The sequence below is a fragment of the Gavialis gangeticus genome, unplaced genomic scaffold (genome assembly GCF_001723915.1).
Source record: "Gavialis gangeticus isolate Ggan-Ray unplaced genomic scaffold, GavGan_comp1, whole genome shotgun sequence".
Classification (NCBI taxonomy): Eukaryota; Metazoa; Chordata; order Crocodylia; family Gavialidae; genus Gavialis; species Gavialis gangeticus.
In genome coordinates, this window is record NW_017728993.1 from 16,252,503 (window position 1) to 16,269,846 (window position 17,344).

General features: G+C 47.2%; 1 protein-coding gene across 1 annotated transcript in view; it reads left to right on the top strand.

Annotated features, from left to right (window-relative positions):
- LRP8 (LDL receptor related protein 8) overlaps nucleotides 1-17,344 on the top strand; it is a 354,423-nt gene that overhangs the window by 292,352 nt on the left and 44,727 nt on the right. The window contains exon 4 of the mRNA XM_019528301.1: nucleotides 232-360. Coding sequence (XP_019383846.1) covers nucleotides 232-360 — 129 coding nt within the window. The remainder of the gene's footprint in view (nucleotides 1-231; nucleotides 361-17,344) is intronic.

The following is a 17,344-nucleotide window of genomic DNA, read 5'->3' on the forward strand; positions in this document are numbered from 1 at the left end:
GCTCAGTGGTTATTTTGTGTTATATTTGTGTTTAGTTTGTGCTGGTATAAATGTCCCAAACTCTCCTTTGAAATTTATTTTCTTATTGATATCAGTGAGAGTTTGGCTTGCATAAAACATTCAGAATTTGTCCCTCTAATCTCACTTAAGCCATTTGTATTTTCAAGGTGTCTTTAATGTCTAAAAATATTTTAATGTCTTTTTTTTCCCCCCCTTCTTCTTGTATTTTAGCCAAGCAAGTGTGTCCAGCTGAAAAAATTAGCTGTGGGGACTTGAGCAACAAATGTATCCCATCGTCCTGGCGATGTGATGGGGAGAAGGACTGTGTAAGCGGAGTTGATGAGGCTGGCTGCAATACAGGTGAGTTAAAAATAATGCCTAGCATATAGGCAGCATCTTTGTTCCAGAAGGCTCCTAATGTGATTGGCGGATGGTATGTGAAGGGATGCCCTTTCCCACCAACAAGAGCCCAGTGTCACTCTCCCTTTCTAATGCTATGGCAGGAAAAGAGATTAAAAGAAAAAAACCCAACTTTACCAGTTGCAGCTGCCTGGGAATTAAAAGTAAATTGTGTAAATAGCATGAGTATTCATTTGCCATTCTCGTGCTGGAGTTGGAGTGGATCAAAAGAACCGTTCCAGAAGTCTGTGTGGGGAAAAATAGATTTTAAAAGTCGAGTGGGGTTGGATAGAAGACTCTCATCTGTGTTGGAATAGGGACTGCGGTTCAGTGCTTCCCTTATGAGGTGCTTAGCCCACATCAGAGAGTGCTACAGGAATACTTAATGATAATTAGGAATCCAAGGTGAGCCTGCCAATGAGCCAGAGTGCTCCACGAGCCTGACCAAGCTTGAAAACAACTGCAACCCACAGGGTGCCAGGTCCTAGCTGGTGGAAATCAGAATAGTGCATTGGCTTCAATGGAGCCTGTGTTAAATTACATCAGCTGAAGGACTGGCTTAAAAGATTCACTGGCTACCCCGCGCTGAAAGGGGAAAGCTTTTTGGTGCCTCAAGAGAAACATTTCCCTTCATTTTGGCTTTACGAGCAGCAGCGTTTTTTTCTGTAGCTCAACCATCTTTGGTGGATTTAAGAAAAAGAAACACAGGAAGCAGGAAATATAATAAAAATGCACCTGGGGCAGTCCTTGTCTCTTCAGCCATTCGTTACCATTATGGGACTGCAGGATTCGGTTGCCGCTGATTGCTACACAGACCTCTGACTGTGCTAACCGATTGACCGAGATCCATTAGAGGACTTGTAGGCAGTTGCTTGCACCGAGCTATATTTTGTTTTGGCTTTTTCCTGCTTGCTGTTCATGGTTCTTTAAGTATTTCCAATGTCAAGTGCAGTGAGATCAATAAATAATCTCCCTTAAAAAGCTATGGGAACATTTAGACATACGAGGACAAATTCTGATCTTGGTTACAGTGGCACGGCGACATTGGCTCGATGTGCTTCAGAGCACAATTGGCCTTAGCGGGTAGAAGAATATCGTCCTTCTCTTCAAGATGATTTATCTTACAGTGCAAAAGAGATGGTTCCTGATGCCCCTGCTGGAGTTACTTTTCATGCTGTATGCACAGCTTAGTGCAGGCTTTGTACTGTACGAGGAAACAAGCACACTGTTCATGCAGCATTTTAGAGGAGTGCCTTAATACATTAAACATACAAAGAAAAAACATTAAATAAATGCCGCTAGTTCCATACCTTTCTATTTTTGCAGATTCAAAAGAAAAATAATGGCATGCCTGCATATAAAGCTGGGTATGGTTCAGCAATTTGATTCTTAATTGAAGTGTCTTTAGTAATTTAGGAGCCTAATTTCCACTTGGAAAAAATATAGGTGCATAGGAATATAAGGCCCTTCTGGGTCATCAGATCCAGTTCCCTACTGTTGCATGCCCTGTGTCATATAAACCCTTTCATAAACTCACCACGCTCCATTTGAAAAGTCCATTAGCTACGTTTGTGCCCTGCTAGTCCCAACTGAAGACCAGCCCCGAACCTCCCTGTTCCAGTGGTCAGAAGCCTTACTCTTATTTCCAGCTTAAATTTTATTCATGGCCAGTTTGTTCTTGTGCCAACATTGTCCCTGGTGCTTACCTTCTGGCGTAAGGTCAGCAAATATATCCTCCCTCGGCCTTTGTTTTGCTCTTCTAGCTTCCTCTTAGAAGAAAGACTTTCCATCCCCCAAAGTGTCTAGTGGCATCTCTGCACGTGTTCATCTTGATTTTGTCTTTCTTTGGGGATGAAGGGCCAGACTTGCAGATAGAGACTTCACACTGACTTCAACAAGGCTCCTAAGTTCCTAAGGCACTTTTAAAGATTGGATTTAGAGTTATGCTACTTAAGCATTTCTGAAAATTGTGCATGTTATCTATATGGGCTCGGTCTTATCCCCATAAAAATAAACTATCTGCGTTTTTGCAATTTGATCAGAAAGATTTTGGATAAGGGAGCAGTTTATTTCCAAATCATAAATTCTAATTCCTTGAAAAGGTATCGAGTTTTATGGCCACCTGTTTTATGGTCAACATGTGCAACCCTTTAGTGGCGAGGAAGGATGGCTTCATCAAGCCTATGATTAATAATACATATTTTATTTTAAAGTCCTTGCTTTTAATTTCATGTTCTCCATGCTCAGAGGTAGCCCCCATAAATGTATTTAAATGTGCTCTCTTACATTATTTCAGAGGATTTAGAAAGGGCCAAGTTTCCCTTCTGGATGTTTCAATCTATTTATCCTCAGCTGTCGTCAGCTTGTGTGGTGCACATGCAGGTTCTTAAAATGGAAATGGATCTGAGGACACATTATTTTCTTTGGATGGCTCTGACGACGACATAGCCTGTGTGAGATGAATTAGTGGCTTTTGTCTAGTTCTTTGTGGACAGGTGTCCATGTATCTGAACAGTCACCACTGCGGGTACACGCCGCGTCCTAGCAGGGAGGTCAAGGACTGAATCTGAGCGCGAGACGAGCTACTTTCTCACTCCACGGCTGGGCTGAGGCATCTGGGTAGGAAGGCTTCACCTTCCACTTACGTACCTTTTTGGGTGGATTAAGACAATGAAAGGCTCTTACTCTCAGGGCCCATCAGTCCCGAATTTTTCACAAGCATTAAATTCACTTTAAGACAAGCAAGGCAAGGGATCAGTGTTGAGGTGCTGTTGGGAAGGCTTTTGAGATGGGCAGAGTTGTCAAATTAAGGAGTTTTTCTCGTAGGTGAGGACAAACCTTGTCTTAGCTGTTTAAATTCTGAGGACTTGAAGAAGATTGGTAGCAATCCTCTCTTTTTATCCAAATCTGATAAACCCAGCTAAGCTTATCTACTGATACACTGTTAACATTCCCATTTCTTCTCTATTGCAAATCTTTCTTTATCCTTTTTCTTTTATCACGGCAGCACACAGTGTCCTGATTCAAGAAAAGAAAATGTCTGTTTCTAAATTCAAATGTCCTTTTTTTTTTTGTGCTCGCTTTTTTGTTCTTGTTTCAATGAAGCTTCATCCACAACTGTCAACCGCAGCTCCCCACAGCAGAGCGCCCTGTCACACCAAAGCCTGCACCTCTCGCAGGCTGGCAAACACGTCTAAATATAACGTCGCTCTCTGTAGAAATGTTTGGAAGGGGAGTTTATTTGTGCTGAGAGCGATTTCCTTATTATTGAGAGCTTGCACGTGCCGTAAACAAGCAGAAGATGGCTGCACCCAAGCAAATGAAACATCCAGCAGGAAATCTCTTAGCTGTTTCTAAATCCATATTAATAACCTCCTTGTTCTGAGCTAATATGACACGCTGAGCACTTTTTAATTGTGGCCATTTCTACTTCTCGATGGGAGTAACTGGCCTTTAGTACTGTAATCTTTCTAAAGATCGTACACTGAGTGTGAAAGTCATGAATGTCACTTCTTCTGTGCATGCTTTTATGACTGCATTATTGTGTAGCACTAGTAGCATTACACTGGCACCTACCGGCCTGAGGTGAGAACAGGGCCCCATTAAGCTAGTGGCTGCACGGACACAGACTAGAAGGATCCTTCCTGCTCCCAGGAGCTCCCTGGTACTACGGTGCATCGAACAAGCAGTAGGAAGGACCTGGGGAAGAGCCACAGAATCACAGGATGGGAAGGAAAGACCAAGGAAAGGGGTGAGAAGTCACACTTCCTCTCCTGCCCATGTCCATGTTGCAAGGTTCAGTTGAGGGAGAGCAGACTGATTTCAGCAACTCAGTGGACAAGACTATGGGAACAAATCTCAGGCTTTGGTCCTTGGAGCTTCCATGTTTTCTAGCAAAACTAGTAGATCTTGTTTCTGTGGCCAGCTCATGGACAGCATTGGGACCGCATCTGGTTGGAGAACAAATAGGTGCATCCCTCTCCATAGTCATTAGTGGAAGACAGCTGGCAATGAGTTATGCCTTTAGCGCGCTGCTTAGAGCAGAGCAGTGTGGCCTAACCCTCGTGCCTTTGTCCTTCGGCAAAACTCCCATTAAAGTTTGTATTGCCTGAGAGAGGATTTCTGTATTAGGCCCAATGCTGAGTCCTGGGCTCAGCTATATAAGCTTCTTGGCAGCTGTGTTCTCCGCAGTGCCTCCATTGGGAGGCTGACTGCACAGCTGGACTTTGCTGTTACATGTAATCATGCTTAGTACATTTGTGTATGAAAATAGGGCTAAAAGAAAATCCATAGCCTGAGCCGTGCCTCCCAAGATCCAGTCACAGGGCTTGGCAGGTCATCTTAGCTGTCGTTGGGGGGGATCAGAGGTAGATGTTGATAGGACATGGGGATTTCTTTCAGGCAGACACTACTGTCAGAGTCACCTGAGCTATTCACCTGAATTGCTTGCCGCTCTCTCTGTTAGCGGGCACTACCCAACTTCCTTACAGATGGCCCTGAGCACAAATAGGCTGGGATGCAAATATTGACACACAATATGACTGAGTGCAATATTCCCAGCCAAGAACATATCAAAAGACCCTGTTTCCTGAGCTCCCCACCTTTGCCCGTGCCAACTGGTGAACGGGCACAGACCCCGTGAGCAGATCGATAGATCCCCTTGAGCGTGGGCAGAGCAACAAGCAATAGCTGGCATGTGGTAAGAGTCCCAGAGTCCCAAAGGCAGAGTTTATCGTCAGAAGCATCCTTGGGACTGGCCTTCCTTCACGTGGGCTTAGCAAACCGGGCCGCGTGCTGGTTCTAGTCAGAGCTGGATTAACTCAGCTGGAATAAAGTTACCTTCCACAGCCACGTTAGACACTCTGTGCATCCGTTAGGCGCAGGTAGCTACGAAAGACAAGAAAACAATCATTCTCTTGAATCTAACCCTTGTCCTTGGGGCTTTTCCTGGAAGGCCCCTACAAAGTGGCAGTAACAGTCTTCTGCTCTATTTTGTGAGATCTGTTAACAGAAGGGAAAAATCACTGTTATGTCAGCCTGTGGAGAAACTGCTGAAGGATGAAGTGGAAGCCATTGTGGTGCAAATTTTTCAGACGATGGAGCATAAAGCACAAGTGATTATGTGATAGATTTGTGCCCCCACAAACTGCATCTGCACCAGGGCTCGTTGTGGATCCCTGCACCTGGGCAGCTCAGCACCTGCCTGCACCATTCAAGTCAGCAGTCAGTGGTAGGATGTAAGCCTGCAGCTATTCCTGGACGCACAAACAGTTTATGAAAATGCAGACTCAGAGTTTCAGAAAAGCAGTCCGTCTATAAACAAGGTCTGCCTAAAATGAAGGCGCAAAGAGGCAGAAAAGATCTGTGCACTCTCCCTTTCTCCGTGGTAGCCACGGCCTGACCCTGTGCTGGTACCATTACTTCATTGCTGCGCTAACAGGCTGGGTTTCATAGCTTCTAGGGTCTGAAGGGACCTGAACAGATCATCAAGTCCGACCCCCTGGCCTGGGCAGGAACGAGCATCTGTTATCTCTCTTGAAGACCCCCAAGGTAGGAGAGCACAACCTCCTTCGGGAGCCCATTCCAGAGCCTGGCAGCCCTAACCGTAAAGTAATGTCTCCTGATACCAAGCCTGAACCTACTCTCAATCAATCTGTGGGTTCAAGGAGCATGATTCACGCTGTGCAACTGCTTCTGAGGCAGAGCCAGCTGCAGCCTGTGTACAGATAACAGATGCTCTCCATCTTCTTTGTCCCCCACCTGAGGGGACCTTTGCATCAGTTAAGGAGCAGGGCTGTACCGAGAGCCTTGCCCCTGGAGGAAGTGCCTCTTGGAGGTGATGTAGAAGCACGTCTCCACCTGTCACTGTGCGTGTGACCACAGGATGTGCTGGCACGCGCCCTCTCGCACTCCCTAAAGTTTTCACACCTGTCCTTTGCTCTCCCTCCTTCTGCACAGATTTGTCCCACCTATACACCTGTTCAGCATTCCCAAACACCCCTGCTCTTGCCCTGCTCACAGCAGCAGCAGCACTTGGCCTTGTTGTCCTTCCCATTTAATCTGAGGGTCCCTCTGTAATTCAAAGCCTCAGGGCCCTGCACATTTTTTCCCTGCTGACATCTTGCCTCTGCTTGCCTCTCACTCCCACTTGTGCGCTGAGCTCTGTCACGTCATCTCACTGTTACCCAGGACTGGGGTGGCCATCGGAGAGGACAGTCTAGTTGTCCTCTGTCTGCTATCAATACGAAACCCAATGCCTTTATGTCCTCTTTTTTTCTCTTGAAGAACATAAGGGTGTCGGGTTTCATATCAATAGAGGACGGAGGACAAAGTAGCAGAAAACCAGAATATCCTCTACAGTGGCCACCCTACCCAGGACTCCTACTTCCCATTTGACCCGTGCCCAAAGTCCCTGTGACTTTAAATGGGCAATGCTCCCTCTATCCATGGAGCCTAGTTACAGCAGTAGAGAAGACCTTGGGAAAGACTTGCATTGACCTCATGAGGCTCTGTGTCTTGGTCTGAGCTCTTCTAACCTGACCCCCAAACTCCCCAAAACTCACTCTAAGTCCCAAAGAGCAATACAGTTAATTAAAGGGGAACTAACAGGTGGTATAAATAACCATAGGAGAAGCCTTGTGCCATTGTAACTGTGGCATCCCTGTCACATTCTGGCCCTCGGCCTTTCTTCCGTTTCTGGGTTATATATCATTTATGAGCTCCTCAAGGCAGGAATCTGCTTTTCATTATTTGCTGACGAAGTACCATGCACACCTGCAGTGCTGCATACGAAATAACAGTACTCACAAACTTCCCGTGAAATGCATAGTCCAAGGCCCATTTTTTTTCAGAGAGAAATGGCCAAGAGTGTCTCAGTAACTGAACCAGGACCACCAGGGACAGACAAAGCTGGGACCTGGTCTCCGGCCTCCCAGTGTTGTGCAATAACTAGACCAGGTTCTGACCATAATTGCAATGTTGTGCTGCATACAGGTGGCACAGATGAACCAGCCAGTCCTGGCAAAGCAGCATCCAGTCCCTTGCTGAAGGGTTCCCTTTTGAAGGGTCTTAGCTGAGGGTGAAGGGGAAAGAGGGCCTGGTCTTGTCTTTCAGGTGCCCAAGCTGCCAGCACAGCGCCCAAGGAGCAATGACACCAGGTGTAATTTAAATCCGCTTGCGGGCTGGTCTGGCACATGGCAGGAGATCAGCGAGGCGCGGAGGAGCCACCAAGCCAGGCCAAAGCTACCTTCTTCTTTTCTAGTTTTTCGAAGGCCATTGCTCACCTGAAGAGGCAAGCTGTGTCCTTTCCCATTAGTTTATCTTCTCCCAGTGGGCTGGTCAAGAGCTCAAGGAACATGTCATCTCAATACCATTTCATCTCTCTACCAGGTGTTGAAAAACGTACCCGGGTTTCCCTGCTGAAGGGCACATGCTCCATGTCACTTGCAAAGCTGCGAGAATCCTGCTTTACGCTGATGTAGCCCCAAAGCCATCACCCTGCTCAGCCTAATAAATACATTCCCTTTCATCATAGCTATGAATCCTGGTCTTTGCCTTCATTAAGTAACTAGGTATAGAGCATCTACTGCTGTGCAGGCACAAGCAATTCAGAAGCAAATCAAATACACAGGATCAAGCTGCACCCTAAATTTCCCCTGAGTAACCCCATTGATTTTAATAGGGTCAAAGTCCATCAGATTGCAGTGGTGTAAATGAAAGGAATATTAGGCCCATTGACTTTGTTCTCAATCTTTGAGTGGGATGATGAAAATAAATGCATTTATGGGGGTAAAATGACTGTGTACTGGGGATACCTGCACTGGTGGAGGAATCGAAAATGATGTGCGAGAATATGAAGAAAATGAGTGGAGAGCTAACAAACAAAAGGACGTTGTAAATAAGCTAAGGTAGGAAAGCAGTAATATCCTCTGGGCTTTACACAGTGTTTAATTACTGGACAGCTGGAGAGATTAATGCTTCTGCATTATGCCCTGGCTATCCAGAAATTAAACATCATGTACAGCTGCTACTTTATCACTGCTTAAGGTATTAGAGCTCCTTCAAAAGCAAGAGAAATTACAGGAAAATCCCCATTATTCCTAAGGAAGTATTTCCTCCCCTGCTTGTATTTGTCCTGAGCTTCATGACAAGACAAAAAAAAACAAGGGTACTTTCAAGATGAATGCATCAAATGTGCATCAGAATTAAATGTGAAACAACATGTTACTGCAACGGTAATGCTCAGATTTCAATCGCAGTGGTCAAGAACGTGATACCTAGGGCCAGATCCTGTGATCAGGGAGAGGATGCTGGTAACTTTTAAAAGCCATCGCTGGTTCCTGACCCAGCTTGAGCATAATGTGAAGCAGGCACAAGGGCTGTTCTGCCTGTGGAGATGACCTAAGAACAGTTCAGTTTAACATACAATTACAGCATGATAGGATGGGAAGGGGCCTCACTGGACACTCGAGTCCAGGCCGCTTCGCAGATGCAATAGTGCACTCTTCCTGAGCCATCCCCGACAGATGCCAGTCCAGCCTGTCCTTGAAAACCTCCAGATGCCACATCTTCCCAGTGCCATTTGTGCCATTGTCGCACTATTCTCACCATTAGGAAGTGTTCTTGGAGGTTTAGCCTACAACTGCCGTGCTGTAGGTTAAACCGGCCCTGCCCTCTGTGGCAGAAGTCATTCTCCCTTTTCTATACAACAACCTTAAAGGATTTGAAAACTGTTATCATGCACCCCTCCTTAAGCTCTTTTTCTTCAGACTAAACATACCTAGTTCTCTGAACCATTCCTCATACGGCTTCTTTCCAGCCCCTTCATCATCTCCATCACTCGCCTCGGGACTCTCTCCAGTCTTTCTATAACCTTCCTAAAATGCAGAGCCAGAACTGCACACAGTACTCCAGCCAGGGCCTACCCAGTGAGCAAAGCAGTGCTAACACCTTATCTTTTGTATGCACTACTTCTGTTGGTGAAGCCCAAAATTGCTTCTTTTTTTCAACATCATTGTATTACTGATTCGAGTTGAGTTGATGATCCACCAGCACATATTTGCATAGTCTTGCTGAAGGTGATTTAAGGTAAGTATGTAGTTCATCACCTTGTATCATATATCGTGTTTTTTTCCTAAAAGAATCTCATTTTGTGGAAATCGTGGTCTGAAGTCACTTCAATGCAGAGGAGCAAAGTTAAGGCCATTGCAGGGCAGAGGAATATTGCTTTCTGATTTGCAACAATCATGTCTAAGGAATATCATTGCATTAACCTACTTTTCCTATCAATATTCATACAACGGCCCTACCCCTCGGATGCAAAGCACATGAACAGTCATTGGAGAAAGATCCTGCAGCAGGTGGAAGAAGTTGCCACTGTGTCGTCTTCCCATCTCTTGTGTACTGGTACCAGAGGGGAAGATTTAGCCAAGAGCTACTGGACCGTCCTGTACTCCTCCAGTTAGGCAAAGCTGCTTTTCAAGTGTCTAGAGTTCATGGATATTGAATTCTTATAGCTAAGAGGAAGTTAAAAGTGGTAGCACATGAGGCTGTAACTTTACTGGGCCGTCTGTAGTACTGATCCCACGATAAAGGGAAAAGCCCATTGAGCTGCAGTCCTTTAGTTCAAGATTGTAGAGATTAAAGAGGAAATCTTAGGCCTGTTGAAATCCACACCAAAAAGGTCTTCATCCCACTAATGCCAGAGCTAGGCTTTAACACCTAGTCTTAAGATGGTTAGCTTCTGTGTTTATTGTGATGTCAGTGTTTACCAGCTCTTATGGGATCTCATCAGCAGCTGTAGTTTCTAGGCCAGATATACTAAGCATGGTCATAATCATGAGTGTACTAGGGTAGGATTTGCACCAAAAAATACCAGCTCTCCCATCATCAAGCATGTAGGGGCATGTGGAATTAGGCCGTGTCTGTGCTGGCTCCCTGGCGAGTGCAGGACCACGGGTAAGAAGTAAGGCCTGCCTCTTCCCGAAAGTCCTAACGTGGCAGCACAGGTGGCTTAGAGTGGCCCTGAGCACCTGCCCTGGGGCCACTGTCAGGGTCTCTGCCTCGAGTCTGCTTCTCGGCACATGTTCATCACTGCCCTGGCCCAGTGCCATGGCTGCTCTCTAGGCGCTTGCAGGGGTAGCTTCTCAGCCGCAGTCCTGGCTAGAGCAGTGAGCCGATGTCAACCTTGCTTTAGAGACCAGGTCGTGGCCCTTTGAAAATGTGACCTCAGGACTGTTTGCTGCCTCTTGCTGCATCATGGATTTCTACTCCCTCCCAAAGAAACGCAATCCAGTACTCTTGTATTCGCACAGCCCTAAACACAGCCACCCTGCGGTCTACTGAATGTGTCATTGTACCCTCACTCCTTTTTCACAATACTTTTCCTTCAAGCATGCACTACACTAGTTGTTTTACAGCCTGCTTGATTTGTCACTGCAGCCTCCCCCTAGCTATCGGGGATCTCAGCTTCGGGCAGTGAGGCTGGAGATAGTCTGGGAAATTCATGAAGACTTTGCATGGTTTTGTGGGGCTTTCTCCACGTGTGTCTTTGCTCTAGAAGAGTTCATGATACGTGGGCTGAACACTCTGAATATTTAGGCCTCTTTAGTCTCTCTTGTGAGGAATCCCCACTGAGCAGCCTAAATTAGTGAAAGAGATTTTATGGAGTCATGGGAACAACCACGTTGCACCACATTATTCAGTGGAGCAAGAGGTGCTAGAGCCTGCCTTCCCCTCTCTTCAAGCAGAAGCCAGGCTTCCCCGTTGCGTGGCTTGGCCTTCCTCGTTCTGCCAGTGATCCTCTGGAGAGGGCAGTGCTGCTTTCCTCCTTCGCATGCAACACCCGGACCTACCAGGGAACACCAGCTCCAAATTTGCTCTGCCAAGGAATTTGGGCAAATAAAACAGCTTCTATCCTCCAAGTGGCTTGGAGTCACCTCCTGTAGCAGTCCCGAGCAGCTGACAGGTATTTGTCACATGTTCAGAAGCTACAATCGACTGTGCTGCGTTGCTGCCAGCTACCATGTTGAGTGCAGGCATCCAGAACAAAAGCTGGCTATAGACGTTCTTTTAACTTCCAGAAGAGGCCACGTCGGGCATGCCGTGTCCGGCTTTGGGCCTCTTAGTACAGAAAGGATGTGGACAAATTGGAGAGAGTTCAACAGAGGGCAAAGAAAATGGCACAGGACTGGCTTGTTTAGTCTGGAGAAGAAGAGACTGAGGTGGGGATTTAATAGCAGCCTTCAGCTACCTGCAGGGGATTGCAAAGAGGATGGAGCTGGACTGTGCTCAGTGATGGCAGGTAAGAGAACAAGGAGCAGCGGTCTCCAGTTGCAGCAAGGGAAGTTTAGGTTACATATTAAGAAAAACTTTCTCACTAGGAGGGTGGTGAAGCACTGGAACAGGCTTCCCAGAGAGGTGGGGGAATCTCCATCCTTGGAGGTTTTTAAGACCTGGCTCGACAAAGCCTTGGCTGGGGGGATCTAGTTGGGGCTGGTCCTGCTTGGAGCAGGGGTTGGACTAGATGTGACCTCCTGAGGTCCCTTCCAGCCCTCACTTTCTGTGATTGTAAGAGGACAGTGAGCCAGCCTCTCTGTTCAGTCACAGCAGTATACGTGTGCGAGGACTCCCCTGACGTTTGTGGCATTCGTGTGGTTTTGTATTGGTTCATCTGAAAATGACTTTCACTCCACGGTGGGTCAGTGGTCCACGTGATAGCTGTGTGCTTGGGAGCTGCAAGGTGGTGAGAATCAGCGGGGTGGATGGCACAAACTGCATCCTTGATTCTTAATCTGAATTCCTTTTTTCCTAATAAGCAGAAAAATGGAGACTGCAAATTCCCTGGGATTAAAGCAGAGCTGGTCATTTTAATTTAGCTGGCCTAAAGCTTTTAAGTCTCTGCAGTGCCCCTTCCTGGAGGGGGGACTTGGAAATAAGAAGTAGCATATCTAGAAGTTGAAACCTTTTGTAGCCGACTGTTTCATACCATCTACCCCATGTGGACCAGCCAGTGTGAACCTCAGCTTCAGGAAGAAAAGGGTGCATTATGCCTCCTTTGCTCCATTTGAAATTCTCAACTTGCAAAGTTATCTGATAATCCCAAGGGCTGCTTTGGAGACGGTTACGGCCGGGGGAGTCCCGTTGATTTCAGTGGGACTCAGTGTGGGTGTGTTTCCCTTTGAATCTTTTTTTTGGGGGGTTTGTGGCCTTGTTGAATAATGTCCTGTTCTGCTAACTGGAGAGTAATGCAGTTCTGTAGCTGTGTGTTAATATTGCGGCAGCTGCTACTTCCCAGATATTATCATATGTTTCGCACGGGTTTGCCAAATTGGTATAATTAGTAAAATTGCCATTTTAATAAGCAAGTCATATCTGGGAGTAGGCACATCCCATCCAGCTTCCAATTTTCAGAATATGAAAGGAAGCGCCAAGCGCTCCCATGCATACTTTTCCATTTAAATTACACCTAGTTCAAAACAACTACAGTTTGATTCATCTGATTATCCTCTAATCAGAATATAAAAGACTAATGATAGGTCTTTATTTCTTTCCCTGTGGGAAGACATTTGAACATAAGCTATGCAGTATAAACCTTAGGCATTGTGATCTTTTTTTTTTTTTGTTTTGCTGGCTTTTTTATGTCCCTAAACTCTTTACATTTGAATCAGTCGCTCATATTTTGATGTGCCTTTCAGTCATTTAATCAAGAAAGGTGAAGGGTGTCAGTATTCATCCACCCTGTGATAGCGCCCCCGCGTAGACCAGCACTGAGGACGTTGTACGCTCTCAATAGAAATCTTATTTGATGTCAGTGAGAAAAGGTCGGGGAAGGAATTCAGAGTTTTCAGGTCTTTGTATGTAGCTGCTTCTTTCAAAGCATTGTGCTCAGTCATGCAGTTGCAATTACTGCCGAGTAAGGCGCATGTATTAATTATACTGCCAGGAAAATAAAGCCACTTTGAACATGCGACTCTCTGAAAACTTATTCTAGATCAGTAAATACATTTTTGCACCAACAATTATTTATCAGCAGGGACTTTGCAGCCTGGTTGCTCCATTATAATTAACTAATACACCACTAATACAGCTCCAGAGACTGGAAAAAAATAACTCGTTTGTGTTTGCGATTTGCTGTGTCACAAAGGAAGCGGGCAGCAAATGCAAATATTAATTTGTGAAATGGTTTCCCTGGCTCCTGAGCTACATTAGTGCTTTGAATCGTATTAGGAATTACTATTCCTCCCGCACTCCTCATCTAGATAGGCTTCTCCATATCAATCACCATAGCAACAACCTCTAATAGTAGTGAGACTGCAATTCAGCTGCATTATTCCCGCCATGGGAGGCTTGCCATTTATTTGGAGGAATGCACTTCAAGGTCATCATCACCATTTACCTGCCTTTCTTCTGCTGCCCTTCCTAGAGGGCAACTTTACCAGGAGGGAAAGTTGCCCCTCTTAGCCTGGATCCTGCTTGGAGCGGCGATGCCTAGTTTAAACTATACATCCTAGAGGCTGGGTGCACGTAACACTTCCCCCGGCAGACCACTTAGTTCAGGTAGAGTTAAGGCTGAATGTAAATCGCAGTTAAATCAAACCAGCGTTATTACGACCTGAGTCTGGCCGTTCTGGATTAACCCAGCCGTCCTGGGGCCTGTGAGCTCTTGTACCCTGAGGATGCGAGCTGAAGGATTACAGTCTTTGGGCAGGATTGGCTTGGCCGTGACCTCTTAAATCAGAATACCTGGGCAGATGGGGCTTATAAGCTCCGCCGCTGCAGCCGTGTGTGGGCTGCGAGTCTAAATCCTAACGCGGAGTTTCCAAAGGCCACTGGGATTTCCTGGCAGCATTCAGACGTTGAAATATCTGTTGGCATGAACTGGTAAAATAAGAATCTGTCAGGAACCATCCTTCCCCTTCGATCTGATAGGGGCTGTAACATCAAACAAAAAGGAAGCTTTTAGCCGGTCCCTTCTTGAGAGAGCACTTTGGGGAAGAAAAGGAAAGAAGAGAGAGACTCTGAAAAGGTGAATTCTCCTCGTCTTCCACACCTCCATGTCCCTCAGTGCTTTTATCCGTTTGACAAGAAGGTCTGCCAAATAGGGCTCCTCTTGCCGCAAGCCACTCGCGTCACTGCAAGAAGAACAGTGTTTTTTAAGAAAGAGAATGCAAGGTGGGGCTTGGCACGGGGAATGTGGCAGCAGCCATGTCACGGGTCTGTGACAGCGTGTCCGTGAGGGCTGTTGTTTGCCTTCGCGTTTTGTGTGGCATCTAGATTTGCAAATCCATGTTTCATACTCTTAGTCCTCCCTTGAGGGCTGCAGCATCCTAGGACCCACTCATATTGGTTCAATACTGATTCTGAGAAAAGAGAACCAATCCTGGGCTGTTGAATCCTCTTTCTACAGCAGCGGTGGCCAACAAGGGGCACGGGCAGCCTCTGTGGGTGGCATGCGACTGATTGGGGGCGGGGGCGGGCAGCACAGTGGCAGATGGGGCAGCAAGCAAAGCAGGAAGCACAGGGAAGGAAGCAGAAAGCAGAGCAGCAAATCCACCAGGGAGCACAGGGAAGGAAGCTGAAAGCAGAGCGGGTGGTTGAGCAGAAGAAGAGGATTGGACTGGCACTTGGGAAGACTGCAGGGCTGATTTCATAGATTTCATAGACATTAGGGCTGGCAGGGACCTTGGAAGATCATTGAGTCCAGCCCCCCGCCCAAGGGGCAGGAAGTCAGCTGGGGTCATAGGATCCCAGCAAGATAAGCATCCAGTTTGCTCTTGGAGGTGTTCAATGTAGGTGCTTGAACCACCTCCGACGGCAGGCTGTTCCAGACCTTGGGGGCTTGGACAGTAAAGAAATTCTTCCTTATGTCCAGCCTGAAACTGTCTCGCAGTAGTTTATGACCGTTCGACCTCGTCATCCCTTGGGGTGCTCTGGTGAACAAACGTTCCCCCAGATCCTGGTGGTCACCCTGATAAACTTGTAGGTGGCCCCCAGATCACCCCTGAGCCTGCGCTTTTCCAGGCTAAAGAGCCCCATGGCTCTCAGCCTGTCGTCATAGTGCACCTGCCAAAAAGATTGGCCCTCACAGTCCTGCAGTATCTGGCTTTTCCTTGTAATTCTTCCATTGAATCCCTTCTCTCCCCCCCACGCCCCGGCTCCACACTGCACGTAGGATGTGACAGCAGGACTCCAGAAACTGGAGCAGTGGCACAGAACTACCCGGCAGCTATACTGTACACAGCAGAAATCATTGCCGTGTATTGCATCTCAGCCCACACACGTTCCTGCTTTCTCACCGCTACTTGGGAGGAAGAGTGATATTTGTCTCCAATGCCATGGAGAACGTGAATGGATTAGATGAGTCCATGGAGCTGCTTTGGTAATTGTGATTATTTACTACTTTGCAGCTGGTAGGTTAAACGCTCCTGCCTGTTGAACACCCCCCAGCTGTCTGCTGGGATCACTTCATGTCTGAAGTAGTTCTGGCCTCCGAGATTACAGTGTTTACTTCTTTGGCACTGAAGAAAAAGGGAAGCTAATATTTGTTTCCCCTTTTGCACAGAGAAGCCTGTTACAGGACAGGCAGCAAAATGCAAGAATGCAAAGGAACAGCTCAGGTCAAAGGGAAAATGCCCCGGGGGTATTTAATTACTATTTAATTTGCTTCTCTAAGTACCTGGGAAGCGCTGAGGTGGTCTAGTGATGGAAGCCATCAAGGTACACAGCTCTGTGGAAGGAAGAGGTACCTGTAACTTCCTCTCCAGCTTCACTTTTTGCTCCATTTGCTGTGTATAATCTAAAATGTAAGTCTTCCCTTGCTGCCACAGGTGCTTCCTTCTGGTGCCACGACACAGCCAGCGCCTCCGTGGGACTGGCTTCTGTGTGGACCTAGGAGTCTTTCTCACAAGCCACAGAGTGCCCTGCGGGTGCAAGCTCTGCTCCTTCCTGTAAAGGCCAGGGCCCAGATGTGGCCTGGACCCCCCTCCTGTAGCAGCTGGAGGAACCAGCTGTGGACAGACACAGGCAGACCCCGAATCCTTCCTTCAGACCCAGCCTAGAGAACGGCCCCTTCCCTCCAGGGCTGCTGCCAGGCTCAGCTGGAAATACAGAGCATGTTAAATAGGCCCCCGGGGGATCAGGGGACTCAGAAGATTGCCAGCGCACTGCAGAGCCCGTCCCCTCGGCTGCCATTGTGACCCTCGCCCTGCTTGGTGACAACCGACACAGGTGACTCCAAGGGAGGCTGAGAAGTCTGCATGAAATGAGTCTGTGTCACTAGTTGGGTACGTGGTGACCTGAGCACCACGTCACATAAAGCACTGCTGTGCCCAGCACTGTGGGCAACCAGATCGATAAGCGAGGACCTATCCTGCTGCTAGTGGTGGCCTCTTCTCCTGGGTACTTCTTGTCACTGCCTGCACTGGTTTAGTGACACCTGTTTTTTTTGGCCCACTGTTCAAGTGAGCTGGTTGTTGTCCCCCCAGGTCCCGTAGAGGCACCGTCTGGGGTCCTGGGGCTGGCTGCCCACACAATGCCTCCTCCGTACACAGAGGACTTCACTCTCATATTCGGCATCTGGCTTCGGTCCCCTCTTTGCTTTTTTTACAGAAAGATCAAATAATCCTGAAGTTGTGAATTAGTAGCTAGGAAATCACAAGCATCACTGCAGAAGTTCCCAGGAGAGGCATGAAAGCAAAATTGTTTCTGTTCTTTTCCAGCTCAGATTTTCCATGCAATTTATCCTTTTGTTTTAGTGGGATTTGTGTGGATGAGCAGGGAGGAGCTTCCAGCTTCACTTGCATTGTCTGGAGAGGCCCCGTTCCCTATTCCATGCACGCGTGTAGCCATCACTGATTTGCACACGTGGCAAATTTCAAAAGGGAAAGACACACAAGCAGAAGGAGAGGCGGGCGCGGGGTAAAGGACGAAAGAAAGGGGGCAGCGA